This window comes from Cyprinodon tularosa, unplaced genomic scaffold (assembly GCF_016077235.1).
Source record: "Cyprinodon tularosa strain WSP-4 unplaced genomic scaffold, ASM1607723v1 ctg955, whole genome shotgun sequence".
In the NCBI taxonomy this organism is placed as follows: Eukaryota; Metazoa; Chordata; class Actinopteri; order Cyprinodontiformes; family Cyprinodontidae; genus Cyprinodon; species Cyprinodon tularosa.
In genome coordinates, this window is record NW_024039735.1 from 250,001 (window position 1) to 271,056 (window position 21,056).

General features: G+C 48.8%; 1 protein-coding gene across 3 annotated transcripts; it reads left to right on the forward strand.

Moving 5' to 3' along the window:
• The first annotated feature begins 263 nt into the window (after positions 1–263).
• Positions 264–20,818, forward strand: serhl (serine hydrolase like). Of its 3 annotated transcripts, XM_038275360.1 has the most exons (12): positions 268–452; positions 2,954–3,097; positions 7,398–7,511; positions 7,612–7,653; positions 7,727–7,746; positions 8,348–8,422; positions 9,668–9,777; positions 9,855–9,934; positions 10,176–10,210; positions 18,906–18,982; positions 19,058–19,145; positions 20,381–20,818. In XM_038275360.1, exons 1-12 carry the CDS (start codon positions 395–397, stop codon positions 20,522–20,524), a joined length of 987 nt encoding a protein of 328 aa, XP_038131288.1. In that variant the 5' UTR covers positions 268–394; the 3' UTR covers positions 20,525–20,818. The 3 variants fall into 3 exon arrangements, with proteins under 3 accessions (XP_038131289.1, XP_038131290.1, XP_038131288.1); XM_038275361.1 differs by lacking the exons at positions 18,906–18,982; positions 19,058–19,145; positions 20,381–20,818 and adding an exon at positions 11,559–11,669 and having other exon boundaries at positions 264–452; positions 10,176–10,266; XM_038275362.1 differs by lacking the exons at positions 18,906–18,982; positions 19,058–19,145; positions 20,381–20,818 and adding an exon at positions 10,339–10,433 and having other exon boundaries at positions 264–452; positions 10,176–10,273.
• The last annotated feature ends 238 nt before the right edge of the window (positions 20,819–21,056 follow it).

Genomic DNA, 21,056 nt, shown 5'->3' on the forward strand with positions numbered 1-21,056 from the left:
CAGAACAAATAAAACAAAACCAAACAACAACAAAAAAATCAAGGATAAAAATAAATAAACAAAAAAAGAGAAAAGCACACACACATCAGGGGTTTCTCATCAGCTCCATCTAATGTCAATCAGAGCGTCCTGAGGTAAATGCTGACTAGCCCGCCCCCTGCTGGTTAATGTTTAACATCACACTGGGTGAAAGGTAAGCCCCTCCCCTAGGAGAAGCTGATTGGACCAATCTTCTCTGTCCGGTTCCAGTCTATCCAATGGGAGCATCCGCTGAGCACACGTGACATGAGACACCCGGAAACCTTCTGCGGATTAATAAATACTTGATTCTTAAATGACAGCAAGTTTAGATTATTGGTATTAAAGTAAATTGTTCCTTCTGGGATTAACGGAGATGATTCAGGCGTTAAAAGGTGTGAGACACGTCACGTCCGGTGCGGCGAAGCAAGCAGGTAAAAATGAAAGTTTATTAATTTATAGCTTTGATCGCTGAAAAATATCCTAAAATATTCTATGAAACCAGCATCTAATGGAGCCACAGTTACTGGAAACCAGTTAAATTCAGGAATATATGAGATTGGAGCGGAAATAAAATTCTACTTTCTTTTCTGTTTTTGAAAAGTTTTCATTGCAGAAATAAAACATCAACCTAAAATTTATTTCTTATTAAAACTTCAGGTTTTTTTTTTCTCAGACTTGTTGGTTTTTATGGAAGCGACCTGACCGTTATTTTCTGCTCTGGTTTAGCAGATTTTAATCGGATTATTTGCCTTCAGTGATCAGAAATTATTCCAACATTTCATTTAATCTTTGCTGAAGGTCAAACCAGCAGATTAAATTTGATAATCAGAAGGAATTATGGTAATAATCCTTAAAAAGGCGTTTGATTAAGATAGTTTGGCACCTCTATTAATCTTAATTATTTTATTTCTAAATATTTGGGTGTTTTTAGCAGCTATTTCAGGTTGATAATCTAATGACTGATGGACACGATAATATTTCAGTATTGAATTGATGTTTTTTGGACTAACAGAAAATGTGCAGGACGCATTAAAACAATAAAATTTGACAGATGCAAAAATCTGGGCACCTAAGCAAAAAATAGACATTAATATTTAGCAGATCCTCCTTTTGCGAAAACAACAGCCTCTAGTGCTTCCTGTAGCTTTGAATGAGTTCCTGGATCCTGGATGAAGGGATTTCTGATCGTTCTTCTTTGCAAAACACAGTTAAGTTTGATGGTGGCCGAGCGCGGACATCCTGCTACACATCATCCCACGCGTTCAATGATCTTCAGGTCTGAGGATTAGAACGACCGTTCCAGAACACTCTGCTGGAATGCCTGAGTAGATGTGGATCATTGTTTCGCTGACATATCCGTCCCGGCATAACTTCAACATTATTCTCAAGAATCTCCAGTTGTTGATTAGAATTCAATCCGACCCTCAACTTTAAAGCTGAAGTCTGTAAGTTTTTAAAAATCACTTTTTTGTCATATTGGCTAAAACTGTCTCTATGCCCAGACAGCAATGTGATATGTAACCTGTGAAAAAAACTGCTCTATTGGTCCCGCCTACTGCCTGTATTTCAATCTGGAAAGAATATTTCGGGACGAGTCAAAACAACCAATCACAGCCAGAGGAGCGTCTGATGGAGTGTCAATCACAGCTCCCCCCCCCCCCACTGCTTAACCTGCCGCAGCGCCCGGCTGCGTGGAAGTCATGGCGGAGCGACAGCCACCAGCGAAAGAGAAACTGCCCTTACTGCCCCTGCCGACAACTGCTTACACGGCAAACTTCGGTATAACCAGCATCTTATATCTAGCTGCTTGGAGGTGAGTGTTATCGCTCTTACCGGTTCACACTCCATGCCGCGTACGCTGCTTGGACGCTTCTGGTCGCATGCGGTAGCCGCGCAGGTGCTGTGAGAGGGGTGGGGCTTGGAGGTGGGGCATGAGTGAAGCAGAGAGGGTGGGGGAGTGGCGTGAAACCTGTTTTTCTTCAAATTTTCAGTCGAAGTCTGCTCTCTTCTCAATGTTACAGACTGCAGCTTTAACTGTGCTGATATGCAGAATGTATTCAATGGTAGTTCCAGATATGCCCACTAGGTGGTTCTATTGAGTTATTAATACAAGGTCAACTACTAGAGTAAGGCAGTGGAAGAAGAGATGTAAACAAAGCAAGACGGTTGTTAATGCTGGTTAAGAAGTTAATAAAAGTTGAGCGCATGCTCACTGTGGATCATACTTTGTTTAATGACTGAGTTCTTAAGCAACACTTTAACAAGATTCCCAGATTCCCAACCAAGGACCGTTTGGCTGCAAGTTTTAGAAAGAACCCCAGTGGGCCTCAGCAGATGGCCGCTCACACTGAGCCTGATTCTGCTGGAGGTTTCTTCCTGTTCAAAGGGAGTTTTTCCTCTCCACTGTCGCTACAAGCATGCTTAGTGTGAGGGATTGCTGAAGAGTCAATGAGTCGATGCAATCAGCTGGTTTTCCTTAGATAGAAAACTTTGAATCAGTCTGACTGGATGATCTGGTGAACTGGAAAGTGACCTGAGATGACATGATGTGAATTGGAGCTATAGAAATAAACTGAATAGAATTGAATTGAATTGGAGCTATAGAAATAAACTGAATAGAAAATTGAACCAGACAGTTTCTATCTGCATGTTTTCTAAACAAAAACAAGGCTTTTTGCTCCACCGTATAAAACCTGGAACTAAACGCTATTTCTGACATTTTGACTAGAAAAGGATGGAAGAGAAACGTCTTCAGACTTGGAAACCAAGTCCGTTGGATTGTTTTTAACTTTTTCTTCTAATACCTGTTATAAAATGTTTAAAAAGCAGCTAAAAATTCTTCAGTGTGTATTTTTGTATTTCTCTAATTAGCGATTGAGCGATGAGCCGTTCATGTCTCTCAGCTCACACTGAGCTTTTCTTGCTGCTCCAGTTTCAGAGCTCTGCATCGCGGTGCCATGGGGGGAGATCAGAGGTACAGTCTGGGGTCCTGATCATGGTCGGCCGGTGCTGTGCCTGCATGGCTGGGCTGATAACTGTGGGACGTTCAACGCGCTGCTCCCTTTTCTACCCAAAGGTCAGGTTCTTTTTGTCGTATTTAAATGTTTTCTGTTGCCTGTTTATTCAAACTCGCTGCACTTTTCTTCTTTGGGGCCTTGAAATTATTTTAATCTCTCAAAGTTTGACAGTTAAAGCCAACCATCCCCACAGCATCACACATCTTCCACCTTACTAAACAGTCCACATCAGTTAATTAAAAAAACTACTAATCCTGTTGATTGAGGGAAACGTCCAGACCTGTCATCATGCATGTAGCTCATGTAACCCCCCATGGAGCAGCAGTGTGGTCTCTAGCTACGCTGCAGAGATTCTTCTTCCTTTTTTAACCTGCATGCTAGCAGACCCACCAGTTTCCCACAGCGCCATTTGTTTCCGTTTTAAAGTTTTAAGGTTTGGGTTTAGTGTCACAGAGTGATTCATATTGCGATCAGCCTTTGTTGAACGTTATGCTGTTTGTGAACGTTTAAAGAATGGTCCTTTAGCTTCAATACACCCCTCTGCTATTGGCTGCTAGACTTCCTCACCAACAGACCTCAGTCAGTCCGGGTGAGACAGAACGCCTCTGATGTCATCAGTCTAAGCCCCTCCCCTCAGGGCTGCATCCCCAGGTTCACCACCGATCACATGGTGAAGTTAGCAGACGACACCACGGCGGTGGGCCTCATCAGAGACGACAACGACCTGGACTACAGAGAGGAGGTGGAGCAGCTGGTGGAGCAGAGATAACAGCCTGATCCTGAAGGTGGAGAAGACCAAGGAGATCATGGTGGACTTCAGGAAGAAGCGGCCTAACCACGCTCCACTGCTCATCAACAGCTCAGCTGTAGAGGTGGTCAGCAGCACCACATTCATCACAGACACCCTCACCTGGACTGGAAACACCACCTCACTGGTCCAAAGGGCCCAGAAGCGCTTGGACTTCCTGCCCCCCCCCATCCTCCCCACCTTCTCCAGAAGCACCATAGAGAGCGTTCTGAGCAGCTGTCTCACTGTGTGGTGTGGAGGCTGCAGCGCCTCAGACTGGAAGAAGGTGAGAACAGCAGAGAGGATCATGGGGGCTCCTCTTCCCTCCATTAAAGACATTTCATCCCAGCGCTGCGTGTCCCGAGACATCATCAATGACCCCTCACCCCCCCACCATGGACTGTTCTCCCTGCTGCCCTCTGGGAAGAGGCTTCATTCAATGCAGGACCAGCAGGTTCTGCAGCAGCTTCTTCCCCACCGCCATCACACTGATGACACCAAACCGCTGCATATCTGCATCATAAATATTAATGCTCTAAATTTCCAGATCAGTGCAGGTTTTTTTGCACCATGTTTTTTCTCCTTCACTGTTTACATTTGATCACTGCTGCACTTTAAGGAATGGAAATGTTCATTTCCTGTCTGAAAGCTGTACTAATTATAATTTCTTTTGTCAAAGTCATATTGTTATGCACCTCTCCTGTAACCCATTTCCACTCCCCTCTGAAACCGATCCGTGCTGAGTTCGGGCCAGGCTAGGATCAACCATGCCGGGTTCTGTTTACATGCCACACTAGCATGGTTCCTCTCCTCCTAGTGGCAATCTACGGTACTACTGCTCTCTAGAGAGAAACAAGCAAACCAAAATGGCGGCTCTCGTAACATTCAGGAAGTTTGCAGAGAGTCAGGCGAAGAAGGCAGCCTTTGGTGAATTTCCTTGACAGAGTCGGCTTTTGGGAGGTGGATACGACAAACATTAGTCCTATCAGGGCTTCCAGACGCAGGAAACAACGACAGACGTTGAGGTTTATCACACTGCTAAGCAGAATCCTCACTGGAAATCATGTAGCGCAGTAGGGAAGCTAGTATTTTTACGAATGTCTGAAACTTCCTTATTATGGAGGCTGACTGTAAGGAGATGATTTGGTCTGCTCATGCGCTCTTTGTTATCTGAGAACCGAGCCAGAACTGAACCGCGCCGAGCCCTACTGATGAACTAGTACCAGTTTAGCGCGGTTTGGTTGGGTCTGGCACGGCCTGGTTAATGGCTAGTGTCAGCTGGCTAATGGCTAGTATCAGCTAGCTAAAGACAGCTGGCTAAGGTCAGCTGGCTAATGGCTAGTATCAGCTGGCTAGTATCAGCTGGCTAATGTCAGATGGCTAATGGCTAGTGTCAGCTGGCTAGTATCAGCTGGCTAATGACTAATGACAGCTGGGTAAGGTCAGCTGGCTAATGGCTAGTGTCAGCTGGCTAATGGCCAGTGTCAGTTGGCTAATCACTAATGTCAGCTGGCTAATGGCTAATGTCAGCTGGCTAGTATCATCTGGCTTATGGCTAGTGTCAGCTGGCTAATGTCAGCTCGCTAATGGCTAGTGTCAGCTGGCTAGTAACAGCTGGCTAATGGCTAGAGTCAGCTGGCTAATGACTAATGACAGCTGGCTAATGTCAGCTGGCTAATGGCTAGTGTAAGCTGGCTAATGACTAATGACAGCTGGCTAATGGCTAGTGTAAGCTGGCTAATGACTAATGACAGCTGGCTAATGTCAGCTGGCTAATGGCTAGAGTCAGCTGGCTAATGACTAATGACAGCTGGCTAATGTCAGCTGGCTAATGGCTAGTGTAAGCTGGCTAATGACTAATGACAGCTGGCTAACGTCAGCTGGCTAATGGCTAGAGTCAGCTGGCTAATGACTAATGACAGCTGGCTAATGTCAGCTGGCTAATGGCTATTGTAAGCTGGCTAATGACTAATGACAGCTGGCTAATGTCAGCTGGCTAATGGCTAGAGTCAGCTGGCTAATGACTAATGACAGCTGGCTAATGTCAGCTGGCTAATGGCTAGAGTCAGCTGGCTAATGACTAATGACAGCTGGCTAACGTCAGCTGGCTAATGGCTAGAGTCAGCTGGCTAATGACTAATGACAGCTGGCTAATGGCTAGTGTAAGCTGGCTAATGACTAATGACAGCTGGCTAATGTCAGCTGGCTAATGGCTAGAGTCAGCTGGCTAATGACTAATGACAGCTGGCTAATGTCAGCTGGCTAATGGCTAGTGTCAGCTGGCTAATGACAGCTGGCTAACGTCAGCTGGCTAATGGCTAGAGTCAGCTGGCTAATGACTAATGACAGCTGGCTAATGTCAGCTGGCTAATGGCTAGAGTCAGCTGGCTAATGACTAATGACAGCTGGCTAATGTCAGCTGGCTAATGGCTAGAGTCAGCTGGCTAATGACTAATGACAGCTGGCTAATGTCAGCTGGCTAATGTCAGCTGGCTAATGACTAATGACAGCTGGCTAATGTCAGCTGGCTAATGGCTAGAGTCAGCTGGCTAATGACTAATGACAGCTGGCTAATGTCAGCTGGCTAATGGCTAGAGTCAGCTGGCTAATGACTAATGACAGCTGGCTAACGTCAGCTGGCTAATGGCTAGAGTCAGCTGGCTAATGACTAATGACAGCTGGCTAATGTCAGCTGGCTAATGGCTAGAGTCAGCTGGCTAATGACTAATGACAGCTGGCTAATGTCAGCTGGCTAATGGCTAGAGTCAGCTGGCTAATGTCAGCTGGCTAATGTCAGCTGGCTAATGACTAATGACAGCTGGCTAATGTCAGCTGGCTAATGACTAATGACAGCTGGCTAATGTCAGCTGGCTAATGGCTAGTGTCAGCTGGCTAATGTCAAATGGCTAATATCAGCTGGCTAATGGCTAGAGTCAGCTGGCTAATGACTAATGACAGCTGGCTAATGTCAGCTGGCTAATGGCTAGTGTCAGCTGGCTAATGTCAAATGGCTAATATCAGCTGGCTAATGGCTAGAGTCAGCTGGCTAATGACTAATGACAGCTGGCTAATGTCAGCTGGCTAATGGCTAGAGTCAGCTGGCTAATGACTAATGACAGCTGGCTAATGTCAGCTGGCTAATGGCTAGAGTCAGCTGGCTAATGTCAGCTGGCTAATGTCAGCTGGCTAATGACTAATGACAGCTGGCTAATGTCAGCTGGCTAATGGCTAGTGTCAGCTGGCTAATGTCAGCTGGCTAATGACTAATGACAGCTGGCTAATGTCAGCTGGCTAATGGCTAGTGTCAGCTGGCTAATGTCAAATGGCTAATATCAGCTGAGATGTCGGTCCCCAATGCCCAAAATTAATATCAATGTTTATGGCCCAACAGTATTGATAAACCACAGAAACTGAAAGTCACAAAATATAAAAACCTTTTAATCCTCTAAGTATAGGAAAGCGGTTTTATGAACATGGTTACCCATTCAATGGAATGGTTGTTAGACGCCTGGACCAGGAAGGACGATAACTGATGACTACAGTAACGGCTACAGCCTGTTTTCCTTCCTCAGACTTCAGGTACGTCGCGGTGGACTTGCCCGGTCACGGCTGCTCATCCCATCGTCCTCCTGGAGTTCTCTATGCCTTCCCTTCTTACGTGTTGGACGTGCGCAGAGTGGTTGATGGTGGGTGATGCATTGGATTCCTTTGAGTAGAATCTAGCTTCATTTAATAAATTGGGCTCCATTAGGTGGTAGACTCAGTGATGATATTTCCTCCCCACAGCGCTGCAGTGGAGCAGGTTCTCCATCATCGGCCACAGCATGGGTGAGTGATGCACTGATCCTGTGATCTGCAGATGTTCTTGGAAGGACCTTCATGACTTCTCTTTGTGTTTCAGGTGGAAACATAGCTGGAATGGTGAGTCCAGAAGCTGAAGTTGTTTTCTCCCATTACATGGGGAAGCATGGCAGTAACTGCATCATGCTGTGGGGAGTCCTTTTGAGACAAGTTTAGACATGATTGATGGTGGGGGGGTGGGGGCTGAGGTGGAGTGACCTCCCCAGCAGGAAGGAGACGTCGCTGATAAGGCGCTGTCTTTTTAAATGCATCTGTTTGTCTTTACGGAGCTAGTGGCTCGTTTTTATGGACAGTAAGCTGACAGGAAGGGGGGGGGGGGGGGGGACATGCGGGAAAAGACCAAAGGCTGGATTCGAACCCAAGGCAAACGATGACTAAGGCCTCCAAACGTGGGTCTTATGCACTAACCGCTGCGCCACCAAAGCACGCCCCGCTACGTCTAACTTCTAATTAAAATGACAAATTTCTGCTCCGTTTGTCAATAAAGTTTCTGTTGAATCAATTCCAGACGTATGAAGGACTGAGAATCAGTTAAGGAATGCAGGACAAACCCTTCTGAGAGAGGAGATGGAATAAATGGACGTTAGCACAGAGAGAGCATTAGCGCTGTGAATGTTGCTGTAGTTCAGACTGTTCAGCATCTGTTTGCTGTTTTCTACAGTTCAGCGCTCTGTATCCTGAGATGGTGGACGCCGTGGTGCTGCTGGACTCCTACGGGTTCATACCTACTGATCCGGTATGTTTACCGACCCGCAGCAACCTTCTCCATTTACTCAGAACTCAGAACCTCAGAAAATAGGACATGATGTTTGTACGGTTAGGAAACAGAGCAGGAAGCTCCATGTTTGAAATAATCCCTAATAATCTGTGTGATGATTCAGGATTTAATCCTTATTAAGGAGGCTGGATATGATGGAGGGGAATCAGCTGATATGTTTATTTATTTCCTTTTTCTCCAATTACTGTGAAGCTTAATAAGCAAATCTTTAGTTTTAGTAAACTGCAGCAGCATCTCTCCTGTTTACCTGCGGCTGCTTTTCTATTGATTGTAAAGATGAATGACTTCCGTAAAAAGGAAGGAAATTATGAATTATAGACGAAAACGCAAGATATCCAGACTGATCATCTGAACACGTTTTTAATTAGCTACGAACAAACAGACTTCTGGTGAAGGTTCTTCCTCATTTTGATGTACAGTGGTGTAAAAAAGTGATCACCCACTTAGCTAAATCACTAACTGGCTACGATCAACCATCCATCCATTATCTGGCACGCTTGTCCCAGTTGGGTTGGCGAGGGGTGCTGGTGTCTATCTCCAGCTGTCAGTGGGCGGGAGGCGGGGTCCATCCTGGGCAGGTCGCCAGTCCATCGCTGTGGCTTCAATCAACCGCTTCAAATTAGAATTTTACCAGCAATACCTGCTGATTATTGGGGGACATGCAGGGCTGAGCAATCAGCTGGTAGATTCAACTATTTCAAAAAGGGAAATATTCATGCAAAATGTTGATTAAAGGGTCTATATCATGCAAATAATTATCTGAGCTTTTAATTCTGATATTTCCTTCCTGCCTAAAGCAGCACCTGGAACAACAGGCCCACAGCAGCAAAGGGCCGTCACCTCTGCTCAGTGATGGCAGTGTGGTGATGTGGGCCTGCTGTGCTGCTTTACCATGAAGTCAGTTTGGTGAACAGCAGGAAAATCAAGTAAAGTACCAAAGCTTCAGAGGGAAAAAAGGTTTTGAGTTGGCCTAGTCAAAGTCCAGATCTGATCCAGATGTTTTGGTAGAACCTTAAAAGGTTTTCATATCAGCAATACATCAATCAACTGTGCTTAAAGAGTCCCCCCCCCCCTCAGCTGGAAATTATTCTGGATTATTTTAAAACAGCGTTTGGTTATTCTCTGTTTGATTGTTGATCTGATATCTGACACCAAGAAAAGGATAAATATTTGTTTTTAAGGATCATTTCCATGAACTTTCAGAAAGAAATGCCTGGAATACTACGGCAGGGGATGGATGAGATGATCCAGTTTGAAAAGAAGATGGAGGGCATGAAGGGGCGAGTTTACACCTATGAAAAGGCTGTTGAAAGGTAAAACCCGCCTGTTTCATCTGTAACTGGATTCTTTCTAACCGTCATGGAGGTTCTTCCTGTGTGTCACCATCCAGGCTTTTGGCTGCTAACCCAAGTCTGGGTGAAGCGTCTGCAAAGATCCTCTTAGAGCGAGGTCTGGTCCAGGTGGACGGAGGTAAATCAGTGCTTCATATTCCCACCTTCTTCTTCTCTTTGACTATTTGAGCTGATGGACGGAGTACATTTCTGCACTGTGAGATCAATAAAGTCAATCAATCAATCAATCAATCAATCAATCAATCAATCAATCAATCAATCAATTAATAAAGTCAATCAATCAATCAATCAATCTTCCCCCTTAGAGTCTCTTTTGCTTTTTCTGCTCCATTCCTGATGGATCTTTCTGTCTGTTGCAGGAGTGACGTTCTCCAGAGACTTTCGCATCAACCTGGTAGGCGAGCGAGCTGCAGTCTGTCTATGGCCAGCAGTCTGTCTATGGCCAGCAGTCTGTCTATGGCCAGCAGTCTGCCAGCAGTCTGTCTATGGCCAGCAGTCTGTCTATGGCCAGCAGTCTGTCTGTGGCCAGCAGGGTCAAAAGTTCACACATTTGTTACTTCAGTAGAAGTTTAGATCCTGCAGTTTAAAAACACTCTGGTAAAAGTTAAAGTATCAACTTGACCTCTTTACTAAAGTAAAAGTGAAAAAGTATGCGCTCCACAAACTACTTAAAGTATAAAAGTATAAAGTAACCTTTAATAAAAACAGCCAGATGCCGCTATATGAACTGAAAGCTCTATTTCTATAATCCTCTGAGATAGGGCCAAGGATGAGGGAGGTCTGGTTGGTCTCCGTCTCCCGATACGCTCTCGCCTGTGTCCGACCTTTCAGACATTTCAACATCTTTTTCTGAATCCCACATTGTAGCATGGCATAGACAATTCACGTTAGCAGTTTGAAGAACACCTGCTGGCTTCTGATGATTTCCTTTAGCTAACCAATGAGTGTTTGCGTTCTATGACTCATCCAATCACACTAGTTTTCACTAGATGTGGGTGGAGCCAATCATCTGCATTGGATGGAGCACATGACGGGAAATAAAGATTTATAAACATTAAACCGAAGCCAAGAGGAACGAGGAACGATTGATTTAAAAATGTAAGGAATAGAAAGAACAGATACTGGTGTGAAAATGAGTAGAAGTCAGAAGTAGGAAGAAAAGTAAGCAATGGAGTAAAGTAGAGATACCTAAAAGTGTACTTAAGTACAGTAATGAAGTATTTGTACTTTGTTACTTGACACCTTTGTCTATGGCCAGCAGTCACTCTGCCTATGGCCAGTGGTCTGCAATGGCCAGCGGTCTGTCTATGGCCAGCAGTCAGTCTGCCTATGGCCAGCGGTCTGCCTATGGCCAGCGGTCTGCAATGGCCAGCGGTCTGTCTATGGCCAGCGGTCTGCAATGGCCAGCGGTCTGTCTATAGCCAGCGGTCTGCAGTGGCCAGCGGTCTGTCTATGGCCAGCAGTCACTCTGCCTATGGCCAGCGGTCTGCAATGGCCAGCGGTCTGCCTATGGCCAGCAGTCACTCTGTCTATGGCCAGCGGTCTGCAATGGCCAGCGGTCTGCCTATGGCCAGCAGTCACTCTGCCTATGGCCAGCGGTCTGCAATGGCCAGCGGTCTGCCTATGGCCAGCAGTCACTCTGCCTATGGCCAGCGGTCTGCAATGGCCAGCGGTCTGCCTATGGCCAGCAGTCTGTCTATGGCCAGCAGTCTGTCTATGGCCAGCGGTCTGTCTATGGCCAGCTGTCTATGGCCAGCAGTCTGTCTATGGCCAGCAGTCTGTCTGTGGCCAGCAGGGTCAAAAGTTCACACATTTGTTACTTCAGTAGAAGTTTAGATCCTGCAGTTTAAAAACACTCTGGTAAAAGTTAAAGTATCAACTTGACCTCTTTACTAAAGTAAAAGTGAAAAAGTATGCGCTCCACAAACTACTTAAAGTATAAAAGTATAAAGTAACCTTTAATAAAAACAGCCAGATGCCGCTATATGAACTGAAAGCTCTATTTCTATAAATCCTCTGAGATAGGGCCGAGGATGAGGGAGGTCTTGTTGGTCTCCGTCTCCCGATACGCTCTCGCCTGTGTCCGACCTTTCAGACATTTCAACATCTTTTTCTGAATCCCACATTGTAGCATGGCATAGACAATTCACGTTAGCAGTTTGAAGAACACCTGCTGGCTTCTGATGATTTCCTTTAGCTAACCAATGAGTGTTTGCGTTCTATGACTCATCCAATCACACTAGTTTTCACTAGATGTGGGTGGAGCCAATCATCTGCATTGGATGGAGCACATGACGGGAAATAAAGATTTATAAACATTAAACCGAAGCCAAGAGGAACGAGGAACGATTGATTTAAAAATGTAAGGAATAGAAAGAACAGATACTGGTGTGAAAATGAGTAGAAGTCAGAAGTAGGAAGAAAAATAAGTAATGGAGTAAAGTATAGATACCTAAAAGTTTACTCAAGTACAGTAAGGAAGTATTTGTACTTTGTTACTTGACACCTTTGTCTATGGCCAGCAGTCACTCTGCCTATGGCCAGCGGTCTGCAATGGCCAGCGGTCTGTCTATGGCCAGCAGTCAGTCTGCCTATGGCCAGCGGTCTGCCTATGGCCAGCGGTCTGCAATGGCCAGCGGTCTGTCTATGGCCAGCGGTCTGTCTATGGCCAGCGGTCTGCAATGGCCAGCGGTCTGTCTATAGCCAGCGGTCTGCAGTGGCCAGCGGTCTGTCTATGGCCAGCAGTCACTCTGCCTATGGCCAGCGGTCTGCAATGGCCAGCGGTCTGCCTGTGGCCAGCAGTCACTCTGCCTATGGCCAGCGGTCTGCAATGGCCAGCGGTCTGCCTATGGCCAGCAGTCACTCTGCCTATGGCCAGCGGTCTGCAATGGCCAGCGGTCTGCCTATGGCCAGCAGTCACTCTGCCTATGGCCAGCGGTCTGCAATGGCCAGCGGTCTGCCTATGGCCAGCAGTCTGTCTATGGCCAGCAGTCTGTCTGTGGCCAGCAGGGTCAAAAGTTCACACATTTGTTACTTCAGTAGAAGTTTAGATCCTGCAGTTTAAAAACACTCTGGTAAAAGTTAAAGTATCAACTTGACCTCTTTACTAAAGTAAAAGTGAAAAAGTATGTGCTCCACAAACTACTTAAAGTATAAAAGTATAAAGTAACCTTTAATAAAAACAGCCAGATGCCGCTATATGAACTGAAAGCTCTATTTCTATAATCCTCTGAGATAGGGCCAAGGATGAGGGAGGTCTGGTTGGTCTCCGTCTCCCGATACGCTCTCGCCTGTGTCCGACCTTTCAGACATTTCAACATCTTTTTCTGAATCCCACATTGTAGCATGGCATAGACAATTCACGTTAGCAGTTTGAAGAACACCTGCTGGCTTCTGATGATTTCCTTTAGCTAACCAATGAGTGTTTGCGTTCTATGACTCATCCAATCACACTAGTTTTCACTAGATGTGGGTGGAGCCAATCATCTGCATTGGATGGAGCACATGACGGGAAATAAAGATTTATAAACATTAAACCGAAGCCAAGAGGAACGAGGAACGATTGATTTAAAAATGTAAGGAATAGAAAGAACAGATACTGGTGTGAAAATGAGTAGAAGTCAGAAGTAGGAAGAAAAGTAAGCAATGGAGTAAAGTAGAGATACCTAAAAGTGTACTTAAGTACAGTAATGAAGTATTTGTACTTTGTTACTTGACACCTTTGTCTATGGCCAGCAGTCACTCTGCCTATGGCCAGCGGTCTGCAATGGCCAGCGGTCTGTCTATGGCCAGCAGTCAGTCTGCCTATGGCCAGCGGTCTGCAATGGCCAGCGGTCTGTCTATGGCCAGCAGTCAGTCTGCCTATGGCCAGCGGTCTGCCTATGGCCAGCAGTCACTCTGCCTATGGCCAGCGGTCTGCAATGGCCAGCGGTCTGTCTATGGCCAGCAGTCAGTCTGCCTATGGCCAGCGGTCTGCCTATGGCCAGCAGTCACTCTGCCTATGGCCAGCGGTCTGCAATGGCCAGCGGTCTGTCTATGGCCAGCAGTCAGTCTGCCTATGGCCAGCGGTCTGCCTATGGCCAGCGGTCTGCCTATGGCCAGCGGTCTGTCTATGGCCAGCGGTCTGCAATGGCCAGCGGTCTGTCTATGGCCAGCAGTCACTCTGCCTATGGCCAGCGGTCTGCAATGGCCAGCGGTCTGTCTATGGCCAGCGGTCTGCAATGGCCAGCGGTCTGTATGGCCAGCAGTCACTCTGCCTATGGCCAGCGGTCTGCAATGGCCAGCGGTCTGTCTATGGCCAGCAGTCACTCTGCCTATGGCCAGCAGTCTGCAATGGCCAGCGGTCTGCCTATGGTCAGCAGTCAGTCTGCCTATGGCCAGCGGTCTGCCTATGGCCAGCAGTCAGTCTGCCTATGGCCAGCGGTCTGCCTATGGCCAGCGGTCTGCCTATGGCCAGCAGTCAGTCTGCCTATGGCCAGCGGTTTGCCTATGGCCAAAAAGTCAGTCTGCCTATGACCAGCGGTCTGCCTATGGCCAGCGGTCTGCCTATGGCCAGCAGTCACTCTGCCTATGGCCAGCGGTCTGCCTATGGCCAGCAGTCAGTCTGCCTATGGCCAGCAGTCACTCTGCCTATGGCCAGCGGTCTGTCTATGGTCAGCAGTCAGTCTGCCTATGGTCAGCAGTCAGTCTGCCTATGGCCAGCGGTCTGCCTATGGCCAGCGGTCTGCCTATGGCCAGCGGTCTGTCTATGGCCAGCGGTCTGCAATGGCCAGCGGTCTGTCTATGGCCAGCAGTCACTCTGCCTATGGCCAGCGGTCTGCAATGGCCAGCGGTCTGTCTATGGCCAGCAGTCACTCTGCCTATGGCCAGCGGTCTGCAATGGCCAGCGGTCTGCCTATGGTCAGCAGTCAGTCTGCCTATGGCCAGCGGTCTGCCTATGGCCAGCAGTCTGCCTATGGCCAGCTGTCTGCCTACGGCAAGCGGTCTGCCTATGGCCAGCGGTCTGCCTACGGCAAGCGGTCTGTCTACGGCAAGCGGTCTGTCTACGGCCAGCGGTCTGCCTTTGGCCAGCGGTCTGTTGGCTAGTGGTCTACCTGTGGCTAGTGGTCTACCTGTGGCTAGTGGTCTACCTATGGCCAGCGGTCTGTCTACGACCAGCGGTCTGCATGTGGCTAGTGGTCTGCCTATGGCTAGTGGTCTACCTGTGGCTAGCGGTCTACCTGTGGCCAGCGGTCTACCTGTGGCCAGCGGTCTACCTGTGGCCAGCGGTCTGTCTGTGGCTAGGGTCTACCTGTGGCTAGCGGTCTACCTGTGGCTAGCGGTCTACCTGTGGCCAGCGGTCTGTCTGTGGCTAGCGGTCTACCTGTGGCCAGCGGTCTACCTGTGGCCAGCGGTCTGTCTGTGGCTAGCGGTCTACCTGTGGCTAGCGGTCTACCTGTGGCCAGCGGTCTACCTGTGGCTAGTGGTCTACCTGTGGCTAGTGGTCTACCTGTGGCTAGTGGTCTACCTGTGGCCAGCGGTCTACCTGTGGCTAGTGGTCTACCTGTGGCTAGTGGTCTACCTGTGGCTAGTGGTCTACCTGTGGCCAGCGGTCTACCTGTGGCTAGCGGTCTACCTGTGGCTAGTGGTCTGCCTGTGGCCAGCGGTCTACCTGTGGCCAGCGGTCTACCTGTGGCTAGCGGTCTACCTGTGGCTAGCGGTCTACCTGTGGCTAGCGGTCTACCTGTGGCCAGCGGTCTGTCTGTGGCTAGTGGTCTACCTGTGGCTAGTGGTCTACCTGTGGCTAGTGGTCTACCTGTGGCCAGCGGTCTACCTGTGGCTAGCGGTCTACCTGTGGCTAGCGGTCTACCTGTGGCTAGTGGTCTACCTGTGGCCAGCGGTCTACCTGTGGCTAGCGGTCTACCTGTGGCCAGCGGTCTACTTGTGGCCAGCGGTCTGTCTGTGGCTAGTTGTCTACCTATGGCCAGTGGTCTACCTGTGGCCAGTGGTCTACCTGTGGCCAGTGGTCTACCTGTGGCCAGCGGTCTGTCTGTGGCTAGTTGTCTACCTATGGCCAGTGGTCTACCTGTGGCCAGTGGTCTACCTGTGGCTAGCGGTCTGTCTGTGGCTAGTTGTCTACCTATGGCTAGTTGTCTACCTATGGCTAGTGGTCTACCTGTGGCCAGTGGTCTACCTGTGGCTAGCGGTCTGTCTGTGGCTAGTTGTCTACCTATGGCTAGTTGTCTACCTATGGCTAGTTGTCTACCTGTGGCCAGCGGTCTGTCTGTGGCTAGTTGTCTACCTGTGGCCAGTGGTCTACCTGTGGCCAGTGGTCTACCTGTGGCTAGCGGTCTATCTGTGGCTAGTTGTCTACCTATGGCTAGTTGTCTACCTATGGCTAGTGGTCTACCTGTGGCCAGTGGTCTACCTGTGGCTAGCGGTCTGTCTGTGGCTAGTTGTCTACCTATGGCTAGTTGTCTACCTATGGCTAGTTGTCTACCTGTGGCCAGCGGTCTGTCTGTGGCTAGTTGTCTACCTATGGCCAGTGGTCTACCTGTGGCCAGTGGTCTACCTGTGGCTAGCGGTCTGTCTGTGGCTAGTTGTCTATCTATGGCTAGTTGTCTACCTATGGCTAGTGGTCTACCTGTGGCCAGTGGTCTACCTGTGGCTAGCGGTCTGTCTGTGGCTAGTTGTCTACCTATGGCTAGTTGTCTACCTATGGCTAGTTGTCTACCTGTGGCCAGCGGTCTGTCTGTGGCTAGTTGTCTACCTATGGCCAGTGGTCTACCTGTGGCCAGTGGTCTACCTGTGGCTAGCGGTCTGTCTGTGGCTAGTTGTCTACCTATGGCTAGTTGTCTACCTATGGCTAGTTGTCTACCTGTGGCCAGTGGTCTACCTGTGGCCAGAGGTCTACCTGTGGCCAGTGGTCTACCTGTGGCTAGCGGTCTACCTGTGGCTAGTGGTCTACCTGTGGCTAGCGGTCTACCTGTGGCTAGTGGTCTACCTGTGGCCAGCGGTCTGTCTGTGGCTAGTTGTCTACCTATGGCTAGTGGTCTACCTGTGGCTAGTGGTCTACCTGTGGCCAGCGGTCTGTCTGTGGCTAGTTGTCTACCTATGGCTAGTGGTCTACCTGTGGCCAGCGGTCTACCTGTGGCTAGTGGTCTACCTGTGGCTAGCGGTCTACCTGTGGCCAGCGGTCTACCTGTGGCCAGCGGTCTGTCTGTGGCTAGTTGTCTACCTATGGCCAGCGGTCTACCTGTGGCTAGTTGTCTACCTGTGGCCAGCGGTCTACCTGTGGCTAGTGGTCTACCTGTGGCTAGTGGTCTACCTGTGGCTAGTTGTCTACCTATGGCCAGCGGTCTACCTGTGGCTAGTGGTCTACCTGTGGCCAGCGGTCTACCTGTGGCTAGTGGTCTACCTGTGGCTAGTGGTCTACCTGTGGCTAGTGGTCTACCTGTGGCTAGTGGTCTACCTGTGGCTAGCGGTCTACCTGTGGCCAGCGGTCTACTTGTGGCCAGCGGTCTACCTGTGGCCAGCGGTCTACCAGTGGCTAGTGGTCTACCTGTGGCCAGTGGTCTACCTGTGGCTAGTGGTCTACCTGTGGCCAGCGGTCTACCTGTGGCCAGTGGTCTACCTGTGGCCAGTGGTCTACCTGTGGCCAGCGGTCTGCCTGTGGCCAGCGGTCTACCTGTGGCTAGTGGTCTACCTGTGGCCAGCGGTCTACCTGTGGCCAGCGGTCTGTCTACGGCCAGCGGTCTACCTGTGGCTAGCGGTCTACCTGTGGCCAGCGGTCTACCTGTGGCCAGCGGTCTGCCTGTGGCCAGTGGTCTACCTGTGGCCAGCGGTCTACCTGTGGCTAGTGGTCTACCTGTGGCCAGCGGTCTGTCTGTGGCTAGTTGTCTACCTATGGCTAGTGGTCTACCTGTGGCTAGTGGTCTACCTGTGGCCAGCGGTCTGTCTGTGGCTAGTTGTCTACCTATGGCTAGTGGTCTACCTGTGGCTAGTGGTCTACCTGTGGCCAGCGGTCTGTCTGTGGCTAGTTGTCTACCTATGGCTAGTGGTCTACCTGTGGCCAGCGGTCTACCTGTGGCCAGCGGTCTACCTGTGGCCAGCGGTCTACCTGTGGCCAGCGGTCTACCTGTGGCCAGCGGTCTGCCTGTGGCCAGCGGTCTGCCTGTGGCCAGCGGTCTACCTGTGGCCAGCGGTCTGCCTGTGGCTAGCGGTCTACCTGTGGCCAGCGGTCTACCTGTGGCCAGCGGTCTACCTGTGGCTAGCGGTCTACCTGTGGCCAGCGGTCTACCTGTGGCCAGCGGTCTACTTGTGGCCAGCGGTCTACCTGTGGCCAGTGGTCTACCTGTGGCCAGTGGTCTACCTGTGGCCAGCGGTCTACCTGTGGCCAGTGGTCTACCTGTGGCCAGCGGTCTACCTGTGGCCAGCGGTCTACCTGTGGCCAGCGGTCTACTTGTGGCCAGCGGTCTGCCTGTGGCCAGCGGTCTACCTGTGGCTAGTGGTCTACCTGTGGCTAGTGGTCTACCTGTGGCTAGCGGTCTGTCTGTGGCTAGCGGTCTACCTGTGGCCAGCGGTCTACCTGTGGCCAGTGGTCTACCTGTGGCCAGCGGTCTACCTGTGGCTAGTGGTCTACCTGTGGCTAGTGGTCTACCTGTGGCTAGCGGTCTGTCTGTGGCTAGCGGTCTACCTGTGGCCAGCGGTCTACCTGTGGCTAGCGGTTTACCTGTGGCCAGCGGTCTACCTGTGGCTAGCTGTCTGTCTACGGCCAGCGGTCTACCTGTGGCTAGCGGTTTACCTGTGGCCAGCGGTCTACCTGTGGCTAGCGGTCTGTCTACGGCCAGCGGTCTACCTGTGGCTAGCGGTTTACCTGTGGCTAGTGGTCTACCTGTGGCTAGCGGTCTACCTGTGGCTAGCGGTCTACCTGTGGCTAGCGGTCTACCTGTGGCTAGTGGTCTACCTGTGGCTAGTGGTCTACCTGTGGCCAGTGGTCTACCTGTGGCCAGCGGTCTACCTGTGGCTAGTGGTCTGTCTGTGGCTAGTGGTCTGTCTGTGGCTGCTGGCCGTTCAGTAACTTCTGTTTTCTGTGTTTCTTTCCTTTTTAGAAGAACATTTCTCGCCTCAGTCTGGAACAGAGTCTGGAGCTGCAGTCCAAGATTGAAGCTTCTGTCCTTGTTGTTCTGTGAGCTGTTGTTCCGTTTGTCCGATTCCCCCTGAATGCATCACACTGAATGATTTGCTTTATTTCTTCCAACAGAGCAGAAGGTGGATTTGAGAAAATATTTACAGACGGTGACAAGAAGAAATTTACATCGACTCTTCTTCAGGCCTACAGGGATAGAAATGTGAGTCCATTCCTCCTTCCCAGTCAGACCAGAGCTTTGCTTCCCAGTCTTTACTGGTGTGCTCTGCATGTTTGTTTGTTTCAACAGTAATTTAAGAAATCTGATAACTTCATTTTTATTTTTTGACCAACGATTTTGCGGATCAATAAACACCAAAGCAAACATCTAATTAGAGGCACTGATGACGATGAAGGCAGTTAGTTTAACTACAAACCAGCTCCTGAAATGGAACGATGTCTCTGCTGAGTCCGCAGACAAACCTTTCTTACCTCTAACATCTAAATCAGAACAAATTCCTTTCTTTGACAGAAAGTTTGATAAAAGCTGAGATATGGGTTCAGCTTTTAACACTCCAGTCTGTTTTCTCTGTTCTCTCCAAACAGAGAAAATGTCTTTTAGCACCGATCAGATGCTAACTGTGGTTAGCGTTGAGCTTAATTGGGTGATTCCTCGTTAGTGAAGCTCGATGGAAATCAGCCGAAGTTCAAACGACGCTTCAGAGACGTTTTGGCAGCAGGTTGCTAAAATGTTTATTCCAACAGACATGGGAGGAAAATGTGCTTAAAATGGGGTTTCTGCAGCTTTACACATAAAAATCAGCTTTATGGACCGAGTTCAGGATCAGTTTGACAACTTTTAACGCCACAGGTTATGTTAGCGAGATCCTGGGAAATGGAAAACTCCACCACTTCCTGAACAGAGCAGCTCTGTCTCCATCACTGGATGAACCCAGGTGTGTGTTGCCATGGTTACTGAGCTGCGCACACCTGGATTCATCAGTTCATTCATTAGAAGAAGACTGGGAACCAAAGAGCTGTTCTGCTCAGGAAGCGGAGGATTGTGCATAGAGCTCATTGTTGCCACCAAACTGGGAAGATTTTATTTTTCCTCCGTTAATTAAAAAGCTTTGCTAAAAAGTCATAAGTCTAATTTTTTCTGTCACTTGAACACGTGGCTCTGCAGCCTGTGGGAAAAATGGAGATCAGACTCGTTAAGAGCAGCTGAGAAATGTGTCGTTATTTTAGAAAACAACATGGAAAAACGGTCTGCCACGCAGTGCATTGTGGGTAACCGTATAGCTGGTAGCCAAGGCTAGGGAGGTCAGGAGGCCGCCATGTTGGCTGCCTCGGTGCTGCTGCTTCCTAACTGCCAGCACTATTCAGAGGTTCCTCTCCTTGCTGACTTCAGGTGTTTGGATCAAAGCCGTTCCTCCAACGTTTGTTCTTCTGTTTCAGAACACGGTGGTGAAGGTTCCAGGTGATCATCACGTCCACCTAAACAATCCTGAAGTGGTGGCGCCGCTGGTGTCCGAGTTCCTGCAGAACAAAGCGCTCTCGCCGTCAGCAGGATCCGCAGACGTCACTTCCCCCAAGTTATAGTGAAGATGCCAGAAAACCAAGCGTGTCTTCTTGCTAACTAATGTGCATTAATGCAGCTTGGTGCCTAAAATCATCCTGTTGATTTGCATAAAACATGATTTGATGTTCCTGAACTAAAAGTGCCGAAAGCTTCCGCTTTATGAACAAACTCAAAGATCAGATCAGCGTCTGAGAAAAACATCATTAACTCTGAAATCTAATCAAGTTAAGCTGCTATTTTCCCTTTTATGGGATTTTTAATGTTAAAGAAGCTTTTCTAGTTTTGGAGTCATAAGAAATAAATAATAAATGAAAGTGTGTGTGTGTGTGTTTGGGGGGGGGGGTGGATCATGTCGTTCAATAAAGTGGTTAACGGTGAGATAGAACTAAGACACAGAGTGGCTGTATTACTTCATTTAGTTGGCAGTGATGAACATCATATCAGGGCTTATAAAGTTGGTAAAGGATCTATAAAACTAGATTCAATACGAAGCCTTTTATCTCCTTTATTCTGTAACTCGTTATGCGACTGAACCTGTTGTCAGTTTGAACA

Coding starts and splice junctions, on each gene's coding strand:
- serhl (XM_038275360.1), top strand. CDS start 395: ATGATTCAGGCGTTAAAAGGTGTGAGACACGTCACGTCCGGTGCGGCG. Junction 3,098..7,397: donor GCTCCCTTTTCTACCCAAAG/GTCAGGTTCTTT, acceptor TTCCTTCCTCAG/ACTTCAGGTACGTCGCGGTG. Junction 7,654..7,726: donor CATCATCGGCCACAGCATGG/GTGAGTGATGCA, acceptor TTTGTGTTTCAG/GTGGAAACATAGCTGGAATG.